Source organism: Primulina tabacum, unplaced genomic scaffold (assembly GCF_025594145.1).
Source record: "Primulina tabacum isolate GXHZ01 unplaced genomic scaffold, ASM2559414v2 Contig448, whole genome shotgun sequence".
Lineage (NCBI taxonomy): Eukaryota > Viridiplantae > Streptophyta > Magnoliopsida > Lamiales > Gesneriaceae > Primulina > Primulina tabacum.
In genome coordinates, this window is record NW_027459753.1 from 86,448 (window position 1) to 109,989 (window position 23,542).

The 23,542-nt window shown below is 37.6% G+C and overlaps 1 protein-coding gene across 1 annotated transcript; it reads left to right on the plus strand.

The window, feature by feature from the left end:
* Positions 1–19,174: 19,174 nt before the first annotated feature.
* Positions 19,175–19,663, plus strand: LOC142534372 (uncharacterized). Its single transcript, XM_075641210.1, has one exon. The coding sequence runs from the start codon at positions 19,175–19,177 to the stop codon at positions 19,661–19,663; it is 489 nt and encodes a 162-aa protein (XP_075497325.1).
* Positions 19,664–23,542: the final 3,879 nt, after the last annotated feature.

Sequence of the window (23,542 nt, forward strand, 5' to 3'; positions counted from 1 at the left end):
TTATATTTTAATTGAGTTAAAATATAGCTCATTAAGTTTTTATAAAATATGGATTGATTTATGTAATATGAAAATATTCATGATACCAAAATTTTAAAACTTGCACATAAAGCGAAATAATATTAATGCATGATATTCTCAAATATATATGCATCGAGATTGACCATGATATGAGATGCATTTTTGGAATCTTTAATTAACTTAATTAGTATGATTAATCAAGTAAAAAAAGATTAGAAAAAATTAATAAGGATTTTTTCCTTATTTACTAATTAGCATCCGAAAGTTGATGATGGAGATACATTGACTCTTTCCAAAAGTTTTCGGTGATTTGGCATGCAATTAGAATCCATAATTAACTTAATTAAATTAATTAATTAAGTAAAGTATGGATTAGAAAATTAATAAGGATTTTTATTATTCTTATTGCACAAGCATCATTCGAAAAACATTCAATGAAGAGGACCGAAACTTTAGAAAAAGAAAAAGAGGAGAAAGTCTTAAATTTTTCCATCGGCCAATTCTTGTTCTCAAAAAGGTTTTGAACCAATTTTTGTTTTCTTGATCTCAAACACAAAAATATCTTCTACACTTTCTAGTGCAAGTTAGAAGAGGAACAAGTAATCCAGTCGTGGACCTGATTCGAAGATTAAAGAAGTAGATCGAAGAACATCGTAGGGATTTACAACAAGAGCTACGTCCGCTAATATCAGTGTTGTTGGAGCCAAATGAAATTTTCACTAAAGGTATATTTTTAAACATCCTATGTATGTTTATTTAATTTAAATTATACGAGTGTCCAAACAAATATTTTGAGTGTCAAAATAAAATTTTTATAACTTCCGCTGCGTTTGGGCACGAGAAAACTGAGATCCAACAATGGTATTAGAGCCAGGTTCTCTATAACGTATGATTTAAATCATATTGAATAGTTTATTTCTAACTACAAAAGAAAATTTTTCAGAAAAATGATGCACCATAAAAAAATTTATTTTTCCAGAAATAAAAAAAAATTATTTTCGGATCTGCCCGGAACCGTTCCGGGTAGACCGCGCGCGCGCTCTGCGAGCATCATGCGCATAACGGGTGCACGGCTGTGCGCGCAGGGCGTGCCTGCGACTGCCCAAAAAGTTCAGGCAGTGCGCGGGCAGCGAGGGCGGCTGCCCGAGAACGTCTCGGGCACTGTGCTGATTATTGGGCTTGAATTGTTTGGGCCTAGGGTGCGATTTTCAGATTTTTTCAAAACTTTGGATTAAATTGGTATTTTATGAAAATTAGTTCAATTTATCTTTTGAAAAATTAATTTTTGGAAAATTAATAAGTTACTTGTAAAATAAATAATTAGAATATGATTTTAATTATTTATGGTAAAAATGAGTTTTACAAGAAATCAATTATTATTGAATTAATTGGAAATTAAATAAAGTTGTTTGTTTAATTTATTAAATTCTTTAATAATTATGGTGATTAGTGATAATATTATTATATACATGATTTATCAATTAATTAAATTTGTTTAATTAATTGATGTTAATATTTGATATTAAATGCATGAAGGATGATCGAGAGCCTTGACCAATGTGTTAGGTGTATGTTAGGATATTTTACTGTTTTATTCATTTTGTTAATATTTGATATTATTAAAGTGGGCATGGTTTATGGCTCGTTCCCACCTATGAGATGTATCCCTTATGTAACATGGCTATTTAAATGAAATTATTAGAAATAGTGGAGATCAAGACTGGAAGATGGTGGGCCCGATAAACAAGATGAAGACATGTAAAATATTGGAAGCACTTGTAATAGATGTATTTGCATCCCTGCGTTCACCTAGGTTTTGGACCTGGATCCATGTCTGGCTCACATGGATCTAATAGTGTTGGTGATCGATCATCTTTATTTATTGTTGAATGTCATATTATGATTTATATGTGATATATAGTAGTATGCATATATGCATATTATTAGATAATATAGTTGCATGAATCCGGCAAACATACAATCTCTGAGACAATTTCAAAATTAAAATCCCTCATTTTGAATAAAATTCAAAATTTATATCAAACCATAAAAATAAAAATTAAAAGATTTTAATTTATTCTTGCCTTCCATCAACCGTGGTTGAATGTTGATCGCTACCCGCGGACAATGTCTGGCTCATACTATTTGGGAGGCCTTGACGCCGGAAAGCTGTGACTTCCACTTGACATATGATGTGAATTGAGTGGAACTCCCATGACTTCGGCTCATATTATTGGGGGAACTCATGGCGACCGTCCACTACAATTCAATATTGATGGGTCGGTTTGACACGCGAAAATAAACGGCGTCATATTATTGGGTTCTTATTAAACGTGAGGCGAAACAGGCGGAGGTTGCATAGGGATGCAATTAGATTCTACTTTTTAGAAATTATAATTGGCTGATATTATTCGGGATTATAATTGACTAATTGGATTCTACGTGTCCACTAAGGAAATACGATTTCTCTTTTTAATCAGAGGGTGGTGAAAATAACAAAATAGCGGGAGGAAAATTTATAAAATAAAATCCATATTTTATATCTTAGAATTATTGTAAAATAATCAGCAACCATTATTATATTTTCATATCAGTATATTTTCGATTTCGTCACGTAATTCATTTATGTTATTAACAAGCTAACCGAACCTGAGTTTCAAGACTGGTTGGCAAAATTGTTCTGAATTCGGAGAAAATGGCATACACACTAATGTTAGTCTTGCTAAACTGATAAAACATGCAAGATGGTAGGACCATAGTATGCAAGCTAAAGTGTAACATGCTCGCTTCTATGTCAAATGAACTGCATGGACAGTTTGAGGAAATGTTGAATGCTGCTGACATTCGAATGCATGTGCAAGAGTTGCATGGTGCATGAAACTAATACGATGATGCAAACCACTTTCAAGGAGCTCATGACTACATGTATGCAAGATAGGGCTCTGGCTCATGAGCATGGTGTACATTTGACTAGGCTTATTGAGAATGTGGTGGGCCTGGAATATGTGATTCCTGATGAGTTACTTGATGACATCAACTATCCTCCTCATTTGACGTGGTTATGGTGAACTTCAATTTGAATAAGATAGATGATAGCCTTGAAGAGCTAGTCAATATGCTTATGACTTATGCGATCACCATAAAATAAGAAAATGTTGTTTTAATGGGCCTCTCGTCAGGACGAAAAATGACCCACAAGGTAAGGGAAAGAAATGTTCTGCCCCTCACAAGAAAAACAAACCCAATAAGAGGCAAAACTCTGAAGGACACTTAAAGGGCCTACAAAGCCCGATAAGTCAGAACATATTTATTGCACTGCAAGAAGTCCGGACATAAGAAATTATATGAGCCAGAAATGTTATGGAAACGATAAGTGAATGTCCAAAGTAAACAAGATTTCAACAACAAACAAAAGAAAATTAGATGATCCAAATCTCGCACAAATGTGGCACGCTAGACTCGGTCGCATTTTCAAAAGAAGGATGCACAAGTTAGTGGGAGAAGGCATGTTTGACTTGTCAGACATAAATTCTCTACCTACTTGTGAGTTCTGTCTAAAAGAAAAAAATGACCAAGGCTCCATTCAATGGAAATGTGGAATGTGCACATGGTCTACTGGATTTGATCCACACAGACGTTTGTGGCCCGCTAAATGTTAGCACAAAATAAATGAAAACCTACTTCATTACCTTTATTGATGACCATTCGAGGTATGGGTATGTCTACTTGATGAGACACAAATCTGAAGCTTTTGAAAAGTTCAAAGAATTCAGATCAGAAGTAGAAAAACAATTAGAAAGAAGTATTAAGCACTTCGATCTGATCGAGGTGGATAATACTTGAGTATTGAGTTGTTGGGTTATCTAAAAGAAAATGAGATTCTCTCACAGTGGACTCCACCAGCAATACCACAATTGAATGGTGTTTCTGAACGACGTAATTGAACTTTGATGGACATTGTTCGATCTATGATGGGACTTACTGAATTGCCTACATCGTTTTAGGGCTTTGTGCTTGAAACTACGGCAATGTTGTTGAATAATGTCCATAAAAAAGCAGTGAATAAAACACCATATAAGATATGGATGGGAAAACTCCCAAATATTCTTACTTGGGAATATGGGGATGTCCTGCTTACGTGAAGCAGACAGTGGGAGACAAATTGGATAGTAGATCCACTTTGTGCTACTTTGTAGGATATCTAATGAATTCTGTTGGATATTATTTCTATCATGTTGGGATCGGAAAAGAGTCTAGAGGGGGGGTGAATGAACTCTTTCAAATTTTCTTTTCTAAAATTAGTTTTCAATCGTTTTTTAGGCGGTTGAAAATTCTTTCTGAAACGGTTGGAAACTTGAACCACTGATGAGTGCGGAAAACGGTTATCAATTCCCAATAGACAGTTCAAACACTTTTAGCAAACTTAACAAATTGCGGTTGGAAAAGTAAGAGCTTACAAGAAGTAAATAACACAGGATTTTTATGGATGTTCGGAGATTGAATACTCCTACGTCACCCCTTCTTCCTTTTCCAGGAAGGATTCCACTAAAAGACTTTGGTTTTACAACGTATTTGCAACAGCCCACTCCAACCAGGACTTATCACACTGTCTGTATTGAAACTCTTAGTGATCACTTTACATTTCTGGATATTAAGAACACTCAATTCACCAGACACCAAGACTTGATCTAATAACCAAAAGGTTACTGATGTGAATAAACGATTTGTTTTGAGTAGCACGAAATTGATCCTTAGACGATCGAGAATAATGTTGTTTAAAGCGTGCTTGAGAGAGCGATGAAGTATGTAAGATTGTGGTAGCGCTCTGAGATCTTTTTGTGTATGCTAGCAACAAGATTTTTCAGCTGATCGATCAAGTGTTTTTGCTAGCAGACGATCTTCTTAACGGTCGGAAAGGATGCATCAACGTTAACCTGCTCCACTGAACAGATGTGTTGCTGTCAACTTGATGAGCATTTAATGATCTTTCATAGACGCATTTAATGTTCCTTTTGCTCGGCATAGTTCTGAAGCGATTTTCCTGAAGAGTTCATTTTATGGTAACAGTCTTCTTTAATCAGAACTGGAAGTCTATACTTGTTCTACCCTTTCTGAGACAAAGATATAAATCCATATCATTTTTGGAACTGATGAAAGTATATGTTGACTTCAAGACGATGTAATATTTTGAATGTATGAAGTCGGTCAGAGAATTTCTTCGAGCAATAAATAGTCTTCTTTAATGATCTGGTTCTGAGAATCATTAAAGTCCAAGCTGAATCTGCTAACGGTCTGAAGTAAGCGGTTGAGACTTCTTGGAGCTTTAGCCGGTCAGAAAAGTATACCAGTGGATGAACAGAGCGGTTGAACTGAGATATACGAACCGTAGCTGGTTTCAAGCTGACCTGTTTTTGTCAAACACCAAAATTCTAGGGAATATTATTTTCTTACCAATTTTCCCCTTTTTGGTGATGACAAAACCTAGCTGTAGGGCTAAGAAACATAGTAATATTGACGAAGATATATAGAGGCGAAAAAATATTGCATTTCATTAAGATAATGAAATTACAAAGAACAGAGTAACAGTATGTTGTAAGAAAATTTGCAACAAGAGTTCATTTGGACCTTTTACTTTGTTCCACTGCTTTTTGTCTTGTCTCCCTTTTCTTTTAATTCATGCAATTCCTTCATAACAGATATTTCTGCTTCTTGAATTGCCTTTTGTCGCTCTTTTTCCCTCTTTTTGACATCACCATGAACAAGAAATTCCATGATTTCTGCAAGTTGAGCACGTTGGGCGTCGAGGCGTTGTTCCAAATTTGATTGAAGACGTGTCATTTGCCCGATAGACCAAGGCACAAGTTAAGATGAGTAGAATTATGTTCTGCTTGCATGAGATAAAAACTTGTTTCCATAGTGGAAAGATCATTTCGGAAAGCAGTCTTGACTGATCGAAAGTCTTCCTTAAGATCAAATTTTTTTCGATTAAGAGCCAAAATGGATTGATCCATGGTGTTCAACCTGGTCAGTATCTGCTGCTGGCAGCTTTCTTCTAGATCTTCTTGTTGTTCAGGTTCACCTTCTTCATATAGTAACCTGTTTTGGAAAGAAACCAGTTGAGTGGAGAAAATCTTACCGGCAGCTTTTGATGGTTCAGGCTCAAGGAGTTCATCCGTAATGCTCTGAATAAGTTGATCAATGTTTTCAGTAGAAGCAGACGGTTTAGATCCAATGACATCCGGTTCCTCTGATTGTGCTGGCGGAGAAGTTGGTGGAGGAGATTTTGCAATCATCAAGGGATTTGTCAGCTGGGTTGTATGCACTTCCTTGGGAGAAATCAACGTCTGTTCTGAAAAAGCTGTTAAATCATCCTTGGTGGGAGAACCTGGTGAAGAGACTGTTTGATCTTGAAAAGTGACAGCTTTATCAAAGTCAGATAAAAACTTCTCTGCCTCATCAACAGAAACAGTTTTAGCAGCTGAAGGATCATGTGGAGGCAGTTGGGTAGACTGATCCATGGCAGAGATTGTTCGAGACTCAGATGGAATGTCGGTGGTAATCTGATGACTCTGTTTTTCAGCACTTGGAAGGTCTTCAGGCGTGATTTTTGTAGAAAGATGCATAGTGGTTTCTTCATCACCCGGTTGAGCTGTCATGGTAAGCACTGGTGAAGAAGGTTTAGTGATTGTACCGAGAGAAATAGATGAGAAATCCTTTTTAGTAGAGATGGCTTGACACTGTTCTAAGCTCAGATCTTCATGGATGTCCATCAGAGAGTTTAACTTTGTTTGATCTGTAACAGCTGGGAGATTAAGATCCTGTCGCATTTGAGCGACTCTCATAGTCAGTGAGAATGTGTCCATCTCAAGTTGAGAGATGACTGCCGAATCATCATTGGCTGTCGGACAAAAAGGGTCAAAATTATTTATTTTCAACCATGTGATGATTCAGAGAGTGCTTTCTTTCATTTGAAGTTCCAGAAAATTTCGTCGTTGAAGAGCGGTTTGAATATCAGCCGTTTCTGTCCATTCCAAAATGGACCGCTCCAGCTTAGCAGCTGCTTTTATTTTGCCGGTTTGAAGTAGCGAATCAAAAGTTACATCAGTCCTATATTTAACCCATCTGTCAAAAATCTTTATCTTTTTCTGGACAGCCTCATTTACACGCTCGCTTGCGAGTACTATGGCCGTATGAACTGTATTGTTTTGAGGTGGATTTTCAATCATCACATGTTTGCCCTTATCTGAGGAGAGAATAATGAGAACTCCAGAGTAAGAGGACTCAATCTCTGGTTCTGTAATTTGAATCCCTTTCAACTTAGTGACTGAGATTGTAGGGATTGGGGCAGGAACGAGTGGTGTAGAAAGATGTTTGACCAATCTTATCTTTGTTGGTTGTGCAGTTCTCTTTTTCTTAAAAACTTGAACAACTGGAACATCATCTTTGGACTCATCATCGGAGTTTGTTTTTAGAACCAGCTTCCTCTTGGTTTCCTTGGCAGTTGAAACGGTTTTGGATGATTTCTTTTGTTTTACAAACTCTTCCCCGGTTTCAGTCTTGATGGAGACTATCTCCTCAGCCGGTCGATTCTTTTGGATAAATTTTCAACCGATACCCAGTTGAAGAGCTTAGTTTTGTCAACTTCTATCATATCAACCGGTTGAACCTCGGCATTGATCAGCATGTGGCAGATTGGAACTGCAAACCCTTGTGATTGGTTTTCTTTATTGATCATGGCTACCAAGATGTTAAATAACACATCAGACCAATTTATCCGTAGTTCGGAGGAAATGATGTCATAACAAGAAATTTCTCCAAGGTTATTTTATCATATGCACCAGCCTTGGCAAGTAGTCTTTTTGCCACAATATCAGCCAACAGTCTGAATTCAATATTTAAATCGCGTTTCTGACATGTTGGATGAGAGATTGGAGAGTCCGTGTTTGAGAAAGTACTTCGCCAAATGTCGATATTTCCATCTGGAAGTGTTGGGAAATCAGTAACTCCATCTGTGGGTAAGCTGAACAATTCAGCAAACATCTTCTGGGTGAACTGGAGGTTTTTGTTTTGAACCACACAAATAATTTCTCCGTTCTTCATGTGAGCGGAGTCAAAAAATTCCTTCAGTAGTGTGTCTGAGTATTTGTAGCTGCAGCCCAGAAAGGAGCGAAGCCCATAATGTTCTATTGTGCGAAACATGACTTTCATCGATTCGTTGGGCATGGGCATGGAAAATATTGACGCGAAGTTAATAGCGACTGTGTTCTGAGCAATTGAGGCAGCCATTTCCTTGATTTACCGAGAGGGTTTGAATTTCAGCACTTGCAAGTTAAGCTTAAACGCGATCGAGTAGAGAATAGCAAGGTAAGACGTAATGAGGGTGCAAGTGTGGAATATGTATGTGCGGTTCAGATAATCACTAGTCAGTCCACGTGGAGGACTGTTAGTAGAGAGAAATTTGTAAGTTTTGAAAAATTTGGGCGGCGATAAAATAATTAATTTGAAATGTCAAAAGTAAAAACTGTCACGTCAGTCAGAAGCAATCGAAAAGTTTGAGTAATTTTTACGAAATGACGTGGAAGTATTGTGCCCAAGTAAAATGAACCGTATGAGTAATGTAGTTAGGAAGAAACGGTTGAGAAGTCTATTTAATTAATGACTTAACCATTTTTCCCCCTAAACATGTGGATTAAGAACTAATCCAGAATGGTGAACCGTCGATGGCTTAGACAGAAAGTCTCTTGAAATCCTAGTGGCTGTCGATATGAGAGAGAGAGAGAGACCCTTCATATGATATTTCATCTATAAATACAGGTAGAGGGATTAGTTAAACAATATATATCAAGATGGCGAAAGCAGGAAGTTCAAGTGAGCCAGATCTTGTGAAAGAATTTATGGAATCGATGATAGCTTCCCGCAAGGCTGCTTTTGAAGATAGCATTTTTGAGAAGATGCTGGCGGTCTGGACAAAGGTCCAGGAGCTTCAGTCCTCTCTTGATAGAGGACTAGGTGCTACCTCTAAGGAGATGGCACTTCTGATGAAGTATCAGTGACTTCTTTATGTCGCTGATGCATCATACGTCTTCTCTGATGATGGCGTTTACCTTCTCATGCTCTTAAAAGAGCAGAGGACTCTGAGGAAGATTGCTTCCTCAGATGACTTTTTACGTACCTCCACCGGTAAGCTGACCGCTTGGTTGCGCAACTAGTTGAGGTCAGTAGAAGATGAAGTTAGGGATGTACAATGCCTACTGTTTGTTCAATAAAATATTTCTATTTTGTATTACCGACTGCCTCTTTATATTTCCGTTTATTTCTTGCAGTACAAACTAAACAAACACAAGAACTAAATACATCAAGATAAATCAATTAATCCAAGCATATTGCGAAAATGAGAAAACTTAGCCTCTAGTAATGGTTTTGTGAAAATATCGGCAGTTTGTTGATCCGTATGAACATATTCAAGCCGTATTTCTTTCTTCATGATGTGTTCTCGGATTAAGTGATGTCTGATATCAATATGTTTTGTCCGAAAGTGCATAACTGGGTTGTATGTGATTGCTATTGCGCTGGTGTTATCGCAGAAAATGGGTGATTCAGTAGCTTGGATGCCATAATCTTTTAATTGTTGTTGTATCCAAAGCATCTGAGCACAGCAACTTCCAGTTGCAAGATATTCTGCTTCAGCGGTTGATGTAGCAATTGACGTTTGTTTCTTACTAAGCCGTGAAATCAACCGTTCGCCTAAAAATTGACATGAACCGCTTGTACTCTTTCTGTCGACTTTGCACCCCGCGTAATCTGCATCTGAATATCCTACAAGATTAAGACTTGAATCTTTGGGATACCAGAGACCCACATTAGTAGTTCCTTTAAGATATTTAAGTATACGTTTAGAGGCAATAAAATGAGATTGCATAGGTTTAGCTTGAAACCGTGCGCATAAACAAACCGCAAACATAATGTCCGGTCGACTGGCAGTCAAGTATAGCAAAGAACCTATTAACCCTCTGTACATTTTTGTGTCCACAGATATTTCCCCTTCATCTTTATCCAGTTTAATTGATGAGCTCATTGGGGTGGAAGCTTGAAAGCAATTTTCCATGCCGAATTTCTTTAGCATATCTCGAGTGTATTTGACTTGATTGATAAATATTTCATTTTCGGACTGCTTGACTTGCAGTCCTAATAAGTAATTTAATTCGCCCATCATGCTTATCTCAAATTGCTCCTGCATCATCTTAGAGAATCTCTCACATAGCTTAGGGTTAGTTGATCCAAAAATAATATCGTCCACATATATTTGTACAAACAATAAATGATCATTTTTTTGAGAATGTAAACAATGTTTTATCAACCGTTCCAATTGAGAAACCATGTTCATGCAAGAATTTTGTTAATGTGTCATACCATGCTCTCGGTGCCTGCTTTAGTCCATACAGAGCTTTGTCCAGTTTGTAAACATAATCAGGAAAAGTGTGATTAATAAAACCAGGTGGTTGTTCTACATGAACTTCTTCATTTAATAATCCATTCAAAAATGCAGATTTAACATCCATTTGATATACTTTGAAATCCTTAAATGCTGCAAATGCCAGAAATATTCTTATAGCTTCTAACCTGGCGACAGGGGCAAAGATTCATCAAAGTCTATACCTTCTTCTTGTCTATAGCCCTGATCTACAAGTCTAGCCTTGTTTCTTATAATCAAACCGTTTTCATCCATTTTGCTTCTGAATACCCATCTAGTTCCAATCACATGAGTGTTATTAGGCCGAGGGACTAGATGCCAAACTTTACTTCTTTCAAACTGATTAAGTTCTTCTTGCATGGCCTCTATCCAATTTGAGTCAAGTAATGCATCATCAATTTTCTTAGGTTCTATCTGAGAAACAAATGCAGCATGCATAACTTCATTTATCATTTGATTTCTAGTTCTAAGAGGAGCAGTAGGGTTACCGATGACCAGCTCAAGTGGATGATCCTTTTTCCACTGGAGACATGGTCCATATGGATTTAGCTCGGTTGGTTGAATAATTCCTTCTTCTTGCTCCAGTGCTACTTCCATCTACATTTGTTGGATGTCCTCTGGTTCGTTCACCTGTTGACTTTGTTCTTGAGCGGTTGGATTTTCTTTTGATGTGATTCCCCCTATTTTCTCAGATCTACCTCATCATCACTGCTTGCTTCAAGGTTAGTTGCATCAAAATTATTTATTAAATCATGTATATTGTTACTACTGTTGTCATGACATATAGATGATTCATCAAATACAATGTGTATAGATTCTTCAACAGTGAGAGTTATTTGGTTATACACTCTGTATGCTTTGCTCACTGCTGAATATCCTAAAAAGGTGCCATTATCAGCTTTAACATCAAAAGCGGTGAGATGTGTTTTGCCATTAATGTGAATGAAACACTTGCAACCAAAGATGCGAAAGTATCCAACTTCTGGCTGCTTGCCGGTCCAAATTTCATATGGAGTTTTCTCATTTTTTTTATTGATCATGGACCGGTTTTAAGTATAACAGGCTGTGTTGATGGCTTCAGCCCAGAACCTTTGTGAGATACCAGATTCAACTAGCATGGTTCTAGCTGCTTCCTTCAATGTGCGGTTTTTTCTTTCAGCAACTCCGTTTTGTTGAGGTGATCTTGCTGCTGATAATTCATGTTTTATGCCATGATCTTCAAGATAGGATGACAGAAATCAGTTTAGAAATTCAGTTCCTCTGTCACTCCTGATTCTGTCAACTGCTTCACTTTTCTCGTTTTGAAGTCTTTTGAGCAGCTTGATTAGATGATCAGCAGTCTGGTCTTTGGAGTTTAGAAATGTTACCCATGTAAATCTGGAGAAATCATCAATTACTATGAGAGTGTATTTCTTTCCCCCTAAGCTTGTTACTGGTATTGGTCCGAACAAGTCCATATGAAGAAGTTCCAGGAATCTTGCTGATGAGTTTCTTCCTTTGCTCTTGAATGTTGATCGGACATTTTTACCTAACTGACAAGCATTGCAAATTCTATCTTTGGCAAAATCAATGTTAGGCAATCCAGATACTAATTTAAGTTTGCTGATAGTGGCAATAGATTTGAAATTAAGATGATTGAATCGTTTATGCCAAAGCCAATTTTTATTTCCATTTAAGGCGACAAACAAGTTGGTGCGCTAAGACAGTCATCATTCCATTTAACTTTGTATGTATTTTGCTCTCTATGACCAGTTAACATGATATTACCTGAAGCGGTTTTGACAATACATATGAGTTTTTGAAATTCTACAGTGTAACCACTGTCACATAGTTGGCTAATGTTTATCAGGTTATAACATAGATTTTCTACAAGAAGTACATCTCTAATAATAATTTTGCCGTGGATAATCTTACCCTTACCAACAGCTTTACCTTTAGAATTGTCACCGAAGGTGATTGTTGGACCTTTGTAGTTGATTACTTCTGACAGGAGATCTTTGCTTCCAGTCATGTGTCTAGAGCAGCCACTATCCAAGAACCAGATAGATTCTTCCAGCTCCTTTTTCTTTGTTGCCTTTCATTATTGAAATAAGAGATTGGTACCCTTTTCTATTTGGGTCCTGAGTTTATCAGCCCTTTAGGGATCCACGCTTGAATTATCCTGAAGGATTTTTCATGATGTGTCCTAAAGTATGTGCAGTTGTGTGGATAATCAAGTGGTGTATGCAGTCCTTTTTCCTTTCCAGTATGTTTTTTCGATCATCTGTCATTGTCACTCAATCTATACCTCTTTTGAACAGGTCGGCTGTTGTGGTAATGGTTAGGTCTAGTTTTTTAATGATTTCCAGTTGACCCTGACTTTCTGCTGGCCCAATCTGAACCGTTGTGAGCGGTTTTGTTTGGCCTGCGTCTGAGCCATGATCTGTTGGTTTTAGCATTCTCAATTTTGACGTATCCTAAACCATATCGCCTTCTGTTATTTTCAAGATTTGCATTCTGAGTGCTTTGATCTTCAGTCTTATCATGTTCATATACCATACTAGATCTGACAAATTTAATTGGTTTTAAACTGTCTTTTTCTAGTAGCGGTTGAGTTGATGCTCTAGAAGTATTGCATTCATTAATGCTATAGCCTAGCCTGGTTCTGTCTCCGGCTGGCTTCTGCATTTCCTGCATCTTATTCAGAGAAACAGAGGACTTGTTCAAAGTGTTGACTGTATTTACCAATCGTTTGTTTTCTTTCAAAGTGGCATAGAACAATCTTCGCAGATCATCATTCTCAGCCGTTAGCATACTTAACTTTACTTTCAAACCGTTAACCTCTTTTTGCTGTGAACAGCTAGAGAGACTTAACTTGTTTTCCAAGTTTTGTTTTTCTGTTTTGGCTTCCTTGAACTGCTGTGATAGCCTCTTAAACTCATTTACCATGTCGTAAAGTGCGGTGACAATCTTCTCGTGTGAATTCATCAGAGTTAAAGTTAAATACCATTTCATCAGTAGATTCTTGATCTTCTTTGGCCATGACACACTCTACTTTCTCATCTTCGCTCTCACTTGAAGATTCTTCATAAATAGATTTTTCAGATTCTGATTCAGCCAATTTGCCTTTATCTTCTTCTGCAACTAAGACTCGCTGACTCTTCTTTTTGATGAATCTTTTGTTGTCTGTAACTCGTCTTCTGTCACTTGATTTCTTTTCATCTTTTCTTGGCCGGTTGCATTCTGCAATAAAGTGTTCTTTCTTTTCACAGTCAAAACAAGCTTGACCATCATCAGTATGGTCCTTGTTGAAGTGAGGTTTATTCATCTGTGATTGATTCTTATGCATGAATTTACTAAATTTTTTAACGAATAAAGACATGGCTTCATTGCTTAATTGCTCGGCCGATTTCTTACTTGAGGACTCTTTGACCGGAAGAGTCACTATGATAGCTGGCAGTGCCTTTGTTTGTTGTGATGTGGATGGGTCTTCTTCAGTTCGTATACCAAGCTCAAACTCATAAACTTTAAGATCGGCGAATAGGTCGTGAAGTTCCAGCTTGTTCAGATCCTTAGATTCTCGCATTGCTATGGTCTTTACGTCCCATTCTCTGGGAAGAGCTCGCATAACCTTTAAAGCAATCTCTCTGTTGGAATATTCTTTCCCGAGTGAGGTGAGTTCGATGATGATATTGCTGAACCGTTCGTCAAATTCTGCAAGAGTTTCTCCTGGCTTCATCTTTGCGTTGTCAAACTTCTGTATAGCCACAGTCAACTTATTTTCCTTAGTCTGATCATTGCCTTCGCATAGTTGATTAAGTTTTTCCCATATTTCCTTCGCAGTAGTGCAGGTCTTGATTTTGGCGAACATATTCTTGTCCAGAGTTTTATAGAGAATATCTTTCGCAACGTTATCCAAATTTGCCTTCTTTTTATCCTCAGCTGTCCATTCAGATCTGTGCTTTTCAACCATCTGAGGAGCACCTTCATTTGTTGTTGCAGCTGTATTCACCTTCAGAATTCTCATTGGCCCGTCAGTGATGACATACCACATGTCGTCATCTTGGGCTGCTAAATGTGCATGCATGCGAATTTTCCAATCGTCATAATCTTCTTTATAGAGCATTGGAATTTTATTGAAAGAAGCCATAAGTGATTGAAAAGATGTCAGTGTTTGAGAAAATCCCGCTCTGATACCACTTGTTGGGATCGAAAAAGAGTTTAGAGGGGGGTGAATGAACTCTTTCAAATTTTCTTTCCAAAAATTAGTTTTCAAACGTTTTTAGGCGGTTGAAAATTCTTTCTCAAACGGTTGGAAACTTGAACCACTAATGAGTGCGGAAAACGGTTCACAATTCCCAATAGACAGTTCAAACATTTTTAGCAAACTTAACAAATTGCGGTTGGAAAAGTAAGAGCTTGCAAGAAGTAAATAACACAGGATTTTTATGGATGTTCGGAGATTGAATACTCCTACGTCACCTCTTCTTCCTTTTCCAGGAAGGATTCCACTAAAAGACTTTGGCTTTACAACGTATTTACAACAGCCCACTCCAACCATGACTTATCACATTGCTTGTATTGGAACTCTTAGTGATCACTTTACACTTCTGGATATTAAGAACACTCAATTCACCAGACATCAAGACTTGATCTAATAACCAAAAGGTTACTGATGTGAATAAACAATTTGTTTTGAGTAGCACGAAATTGATCCTTAGACGATCGAGTATAATGCTGTTTAAAGCGTGCTTGAGAGAGCGATGAAGTATGTAAGATTGTGGTAGCGCTCTGAGATCTTTTTGTGTATGCTAGCAACAAGATTTTTCAGCTGATCGATCAAGTGTTTTTGCTAGCACCCTCCTCTGTTGATATATAGACGATCTTCTTAACGGTCGGAAAGGATGCATCAACGTTAACTTGCTCCAATGAACAGATGTGTTGCTGTCAACTTGATGAGCATTTAATGATCTTTCATAGACGCATTTAATGTTCCTTTTGCTCGGCATAGTTCTGAAGCGATTTTCCTGAAGAGTTCATTTTATGGTAACACTCTTCTTTAATCAGAACTGGAAGTCTATACTTGGTCTACCCTTTCTGAGACAAAGATATAAATGCATATCATTTTTGGAACTGATGAAAGTATATGTTGACTTCAAGACGATGTAATATTTTGAATGTATGAAGTCGGTCAGAGAATGTCTTCGAGCAATAAATAATCTTCTTTAATGATCCGGTTCTGAGAATCATTAAAGTCCAAGCTGAATCTGCTAACGGTCTGAAGTAAGCGGTTGAGACTTCTTGGAGCTTTAGCCGGTCAGGAAAGTATACCAGTGGATGAACAGAGCAGTTGAACTGAGATATACGAACCGTAGCTGGTTTCAAGCTGACCTGTTTTTGTCAAACACCAAAATTCTTGAGAATAATATTTTCTTAACATATCACCCCCAATGAAGCAAAATTGTTTGTTTCAAGAAATGCCACCTTTCTGGAAAAAGAATTTCTATTAGATAGAAAAGGCAATATGATAGAACTTGAAGAATTTCAAGAAACTCCCTCAACTATAGAACTTTAACCTAATCTCCAATAACCAGTAGTTGAAGTACAAGCTCCTAGAAGGTCTGATAGGGTTATCAGACCACTTGCAAGATACCTGCAACAACCCAAAGTCGAGCTCGATTTTTCCGGGAAGTCGGTTTTGGACAAACAAGGAGTTTAAAAAGATCAAAAATATTATTTTATGGAAACTTATTTTATAAATTTTTATGTTTTTATTAAATAAGTGTTATTGGGCCCAATTTAATTAATTTAAGTAGGCACAATTACCCTTAAGCTTGCAAGCCCAAAACCAAAGCCCATTAGCATACAATTAAATCTATAGATAAATAAACCTAGGTCTTTTATCACCACAATATCATCACCATCAGCAGTCGTAACACACCATACACACACTTCATAAAATTCGAAATATTGAAGAAGAAAGAAGGCTAGGAGTTCGTCATTATTCGATCGTCTAATGTCGCACCCTAGCCGAATATCGTATATTCGAGCGTTATAAACATAACGACGCATTTTCTAAACCCTTTCAAACATCATTCAAATCATATTATGCATGATTTAATTGTTTATGTGTGAAAAAAAATAGGTGTTTGAATATTTTTACGGTAGAACGTTTATTTTCAAAAATACGATGTTTTACGCTTTTATGAAAAACGTTTTGAATCCAACGGACACGCTGCCAATACATGATAAAAATATGGTTAAATTGTGATTGAAACATGATAAAATCAATAGGAAATGGGCTGGAACCGTAGGACACAAGGGAAGAGAAGAACCGTGAGTTTTTTTTAAGAGGTTTGTGTGCTTGTTGAGGTTCAAGGTTCGGTTCTTATGCATGGGATCCTGGGGCTCGACCACGGCTGGGGGTTGTGTCCTAAGGGTCATGGCTAGGTCCAAGGAAGAATCCTACCATGGCTAGGACTCGTGGTTCTCGCTAGGGAAGAGTCCACGAAAGCTAGGACTCTCCCCAAGACTTCTCGATATCAGCTGCTGTACAGGGGGCTGTGGCTCAGTTTGGGGCTGGCCTAGGTGGTCTATCAGGGTCCTAGGATGATAGGTAGGGGTTGGGCCAGGGGCTGGAATAGCTGGGCTGGCTGCTGGTTCGAGAAACGTGAGGGAAGCGCAGGCAGAGAGGTGTACGCGCGAGGCTGTTGTCTTGGTGCAGAGCTTTGTGCGTGGCTCAAGGGCTCAGGATGGGGGTGGCTTGAATCTGGGACTTGTCTAAGGTTAGTGAGGGTCCGAGGCGGTCGCTGGTTAAGTGGTTGGAAGAGTCCTAGTGTCTCTAGGATCCTTGGGCGTGAGATGCAACCAGCGTGCAGCAAGTGTCTATTGTTCGGGTGAGTTTGAGCGAGCTAGGTGCTGGTTATTTGGACTGGGATTAGTCAAGAGTGTCCCTAGATGGGTTGGCTCGTGTTTGGCTCGAGGTGGCTCAGGCGTGGCTCGAGTATTTTGGGAGATGGCTCGGTGTGTTTGATAATGTGCAAATCCGAAAATAATAAGACTAAAATTGGAACTGTGGGTCCACGGGTGTGGTTCATGGCTCACAAGGGTAGAATAAAAAATAAAAATATTATGTTTAAAATTTGGGGTTAAAATAATGAGTTTTGGATTTATCCGAGATTTAATCACCGCACGAAACGTTAATTGAAGAATTAATTGAAAAGCCTAGTTTTAAGCTTTATAAAATTATGAAAAATTATATTTAAACCTAAATAATTATTTAGAATAAGCCCATGTCATTAAATGTGAGAAAAAGATAAAATCGAGAATTTTACGTCCAGGGGCAAAACAGTAATTTTACACTTAGGAAAATACGTAAACTATTGACAGCGTCTCGAAGGATCATAATGCTTGTAAAATAATATTCTATGATTTAAAATGATGATTTTGATGATAATATGTTATTTTATTATTTTTAAAGAAAATGAGAAAATATTTTAAGGGATGTGAATTGACTGTGACATATGATATATGATTTGTGGGGATCCGTTTATGTTGAGGACGGTGAACTTACAATTTTATGGGAATGTCGTGAGGGAAAAAGGCCCCAGAGGGAGCCCATTTACGGGAAAATGCCCCAGAAGGAACCCATTTTTGGGAAAAGGACCAGAGAGAACCTCGACGATCGTATTTCCACGGTGGAGCCTAGTACACACCCTCATGGGCCATGTGGAGCTGAAGACTGATCAGTCGACCGGAGGATAAAAGCTAGTCACTTTCAAATATCAAACTTCACCCAAAATGATTTATGATTAAGGGTTTTATGATTAAAATGATTTTATGATATATGATTTATGATGATGATTAAAGCTATTTTTAAATGATTTTTAAAATTATTTATTTATGCTCAAAATGATTTTAAATGGTTTATTTATGTTCAAAAGATTATTTTAAATAAAAGTATGATTTTTAAATGCATGTGATTGTATATGTATTATTTGTTATCCATGTTTAGAACGTGCTGAGTCTTTAGACTCACTAGGTTTGTATGATGCAGGATTTGATGATTTATGGAGCCGGTGAAGATTGAGTGGATCGAGTGCAACAGTACACACCCGAGGGCCTTTAAGTTTCTGCACTAGCTTGATATATTTATAATTTAAAGATTTATGCTAATGATTTTTATTAAAGATATTTTTTATGCTTTATTTTATTGTTAGTTGATCTTTGCGAATGTCGATTTAGGAGTTTTGGTTAGTCGATGATTTAAGATTTATTTTATGCACTTGATATTTAAATTGTTAAATTATTATGATTGTTAGAAATGGTAAGTTATTTTATTTAGTATTTTCGAGTTTATGATTTATGGTTAGAAAAAAATTCGAGGTCGTTTCAGTTGGTATCAGAGCCAAGGTTTTCCCAAAGGGTTGTGTACTGTCACTTCGAGAAGCTCAAGAAGTCACGCCTCAAATATGTGAGTTTTTACTACTTTATAATTTATATGCTTTAAATGTTTATATGATGCATTATATAAATGTTAGTTGCATGAAAAACCTTAAATGCATGTTAGTTACGTGGTTTGGACGATGTATACAGAGATGCATCCTAGAAGAATTTTGCAGTAGGACTGATGAGGTTAGATAGGAGGAGGGGGTTCCACAGCCTCCACCTATTCAGGATGCTAGTGCCTGTATACTAGCTGGTATGGCCCGTTTATTAGAACAACATGTAGGGAATGGAGCAATGATTAGACTAGAGGCTGCTTATGAGCGTTTTAGGAAGATGGACCCCGAGGATTTTCATGGCACTACTGATCCATTCATTGCTGAGGGATGGATTATATATTTAGAGGTGATCTTCCGTTACATGGAGATGGCGGACGCTGACCAAGTTCGCTGTACCATCTATCTGTTGAAGGATAAATCTTCCTTATGGTGGGAGGGAGCGGAGCGTGGAGTGAATATGGTGACAATGACTTGGGAGGAATTCAAGAGGGTGTTCTATGCCAAGTACTTCACATCTGATGTTCGTTCTAGGCTTAAGAGGGATTTTATGAGTCTCCGTCAGGGGGATTGGTCTGTTGCCGACTTTGTGCAGAAGTTTGATAGGGGCTGTCATTTTGTGCCCTTGATTGCCAATGATGCTGCTGAAAAATTACGACATTTTCTAGATGATTTGAGGCCGACTATCTGACGTGATGTGATGCTTGTCAATCATATTGATTATACTACTGCAGTTGCCAAAGCTTTTAGAGCCGAGCAGTCACTTAAAGATATAGATTGGGAGATGCAGCGAAAGAGGAACCGTGCTCAGTAAGCTAGTCAGAGTGATAAGAATCCTATGTGGGGACCACCAAAGCAACCAGAGCCACCAAAACCACAAGGGCAACCACCAAGAGGAAATGTTCTGAAGGCTGATGACAAACCACTGTGCAAGTTGTGCAATCGCCCACATTCTGGCAAGTGCATGTGGGGCACCTACAAGTGTTTCAAGTGCGGAGAGTTGGGACACAAGGCTGTGGAATGCACAAAGCCTAGGAAACCCATGACTGGAAGAGTCTATGTGATGCAAGCTGAGGAGGCAGAGACAGAGCCGGCACTACACTGATTTCGAGGTAACCTAAGCTGTTTAACATATTTTCGATGCTTTTATTGCATGAAATGTTAAATTGGGTTATGGGAATTGATTGAGATATTGAAGAACTTAGCAGAGAATAGGGTGCATGTACTACTTGAGTTGATTTAGGAGTCGACTTTGGGAAATTTTTGGGTTAGAATTGGAATTTTCAAGATTTTGAGGACCGAATTGAAGGGTAAGGTTTAAGTTAGAGGTTAAGTTTGAGGTGGATAAAGGAATCTAAGCTTTTCAATCATCAAGTCGAGAAAATATTTCGAGGACGAAATTCTATTTAAGGGAGGATAATTGTAACGTCCGAAAAATCAACCTACGTAAACCACATGCATGCAAAATTATTTTAATTGCTTTATTTAATTGCTTTTAAATGCTAGCATGATATTTATTATATGATTAAATGTATGATTGCATGATTAAATGATAATATGACATGATTTCATGAAATTAAGGATTTTACCGAATAATTCAATAATAGGTAGGGAAAAGAAGACCGGGGACGACCAAGACAAAAATATGAAATTTTCATTAATTAATGGCACCGCCTCCTAATATGATTTAAAAATGATTTAGTTTTTCCTAAAAATGTTGGAGTTCAAATTATTTTACGAGTCGAGCTCGATTTTCCCGAGAAGCCGGTTTTGGACAAACAAGGAGTTTTAAAATATCAAAAATATTATTTTATGGAAACTTAAAATTTTATTTTTTTAATTAAATAAGTGTTATTGAGCCCAATTTAATTAATTTAAGTAGGTCCAATTATCCTTAAGCTTGCAAGCCCAAAACCAAAGCCCATTAGCATAAAATTAAATCTATAAATAATTAAACCTAGATCTTTTATCACCACAATATCATCACCATCAACAGCCGTAACACAACAAACACACACACACTTCATAAAATTCGAAACATTGGGGAAGAAAGAAGGCTAGGAGTTTTTCGTCGTCCGGTCGTCCAACGTCGCACCCTCGTCGAAGATCGTATATTCGAGCATTATAAACGTAAACGCACGTTTTCTAAACCCTTTCAAACATCATGCAAATCATATTATACATGATTTAATTGTTTATGTGTGAAAAAATATGTGTTTGAATATTTTTACGGTAGAACGTTTATTTTCAAAAATACGATGTTTTTATGCTTTTATGAAAAACGTTTTGAATCCAACGGACACGCTGCCAATACATAATAAAAATATGGTTGAATTGTGATTGAAACATGATAAAATCAATAGGAAATAGGCTGGAAGCGTAGGACACAAGGGAAGAGAAGAACCGTGAGTTTTTTATAAGAGGTTTGTGTGCTTGTTGAGGTTCAAAGTTCGGTTCTTATGCATGGGGTCTTGGGGCTCGACCAGGGCTGGGGGTTGGGTCCTAGGGATCGTGTATAGGTCCTAGAAAGAGTCCTAAATTGGCTAGGACTCGTGGTTCAGGCTAGGGAAGAGTCCACGAATACTAGGACTCTCCCCAAGGCTTCTCGTGATCAGCTGCTGTACAGGGGGTTGTGGCTCAGTTTGGGGCTGGCCTAGGTGGTCCATCAGGGTCCTAGGATGATGGGCAGGGGTCGGCCAGGGGCTGGACTGGGCTGGCTGTTGGTTCGAGAAACGTGAGGGAAAGCACAGGCAGGGAGGTGTACGCACGAGGCTATTGTCTTGGTGCAGAGCTTTGTGCGTGGCTTAGGGGCTCGAGATGGGGGATGGCTCGGGTCTGGGACTGGTCTAGGATCAGTGAGGGTCCGAGGTGGTCGCTGTTTAAGTGGTTGGAAGAGCCCTAGTGTCTCTAGGATCCTCGGGCGTGAGATGCAACCAACGTGCAGCAAGTGTCTACTGTCCAGGTGAGTTTGAGCAAGCTAGGTGCTGGTTCTTTAAGTTGGGATTTGTCAGAAGGGTCCCTAGATGGGTTGTCTCGGGTTTGGCTTTAGGTGGCTTGGGCGTGGCTCGAGTATTTTGGGATATGGCTTGGTGTGTTCGATAATGTGTCAAATTCAAAAATAATAAGACTTAAATTGGAACCATGGGTCCATGGGCGTGGCTCATGGCTCACAAGGGTATAATAAATAATAAAAATGTTATGTTTAAAATTTGGGGTTAAAATAATGAGTTTTGGATTTATCTGGGATTTAATCGTCGCACGAAACGTTAATTAAATAGCCTAGTTTTAACCTTTATAAAACTATGAAAAATTATATTTAAGCTTAAATAATTATTTAGAATAAGCTCATGTCAATAAATGTGAGAAAAAGATAAAATCGAGAATTTTTACGTCCAGGGGAAAAACGATAATTTTACACTTAGGAAAATACGTAAATGCTTGGCAGCGTCCCGAATGATCATAATGCTTGTAAAATGATCTTTTATGATTTAAAATGATGATTTTGATGATAATATGTTATTTTATGATTTAAAAAAAATGAGAAAAATATTTTGAGTGATGTGAATTGACTGTGACATATATATGATATATGATTTGTGGGAGATCCGTTTATGATGAGAACGATGAACTTACAATTTTATGGGAATTTCGTTAGGGGAAAAGACCCCAGAGGGAGCCCATTTACGGGAAAAAGCTCCAGAGGGAACCCATTTTTTGGGAAAAGGCTCCAGAGGAAACCCGTCTATGGGAAAAGGCCCCCGAGGGAATCTCGACGATCGTATTTCCACGGTAGAGCCTAGTGCACACCCCCATGGGCCATGTGGAGCTGAAGACTGATCAGTCGACCAGATGATAAAAGCTAGTTACTTTCAAGGATCAAACTTCACCCAAAATTATTTATGATTAAGGGATTTATAATTAAAATGATTTTATGATATATGATTTATGATGATGGTTAAAGCTATTTTTAAATTATTTTTAAAATGATTTATTTATGCTCAAAATGATTTTAAATGGTTTATTTATGTTCAAAAGATTATTTTAAATAAAAATATGATTTTTAAATGTATATGATTGTATATGTATTATTTGCTATCTATGTTTAGAACGTACTGAGTCTTTAGACTCACTAGGTTTGTATGATGCAGGATTTGATGATTTATGGAGACGGTGACGATTGAGTGGATCGAGTGCAGCAGTACACTCTCGAGGGCCTTTATGTTTCCGCACTAGCTTGATAGATTTGAGATTTAAAGATATATGCTAATGATTTTTATTAAAGATATTTTTTTATGCTTTATTTTATTGTTAGTTGATCTTTGCGAAGGTCGATTTAGGAGTTTTGGTTAGTCGATGATTTAGGATTTATTTTATGCACTTGATATTTAAATTGTTAAATTATTATGATTGTTAGAAATTGTAAGTTATTTTATTTAGTATTTTCGAGTTTATGATTTATGGTTAGTAAAAAAAAATCGAGGTCGTTTCAGTTGGTATCAGAGCCAAGGTTTTCCCCAAAGGGTTGTGTAATGTCACTTCGAGAAGCTCAAGAAATCACGCCTCAAATATG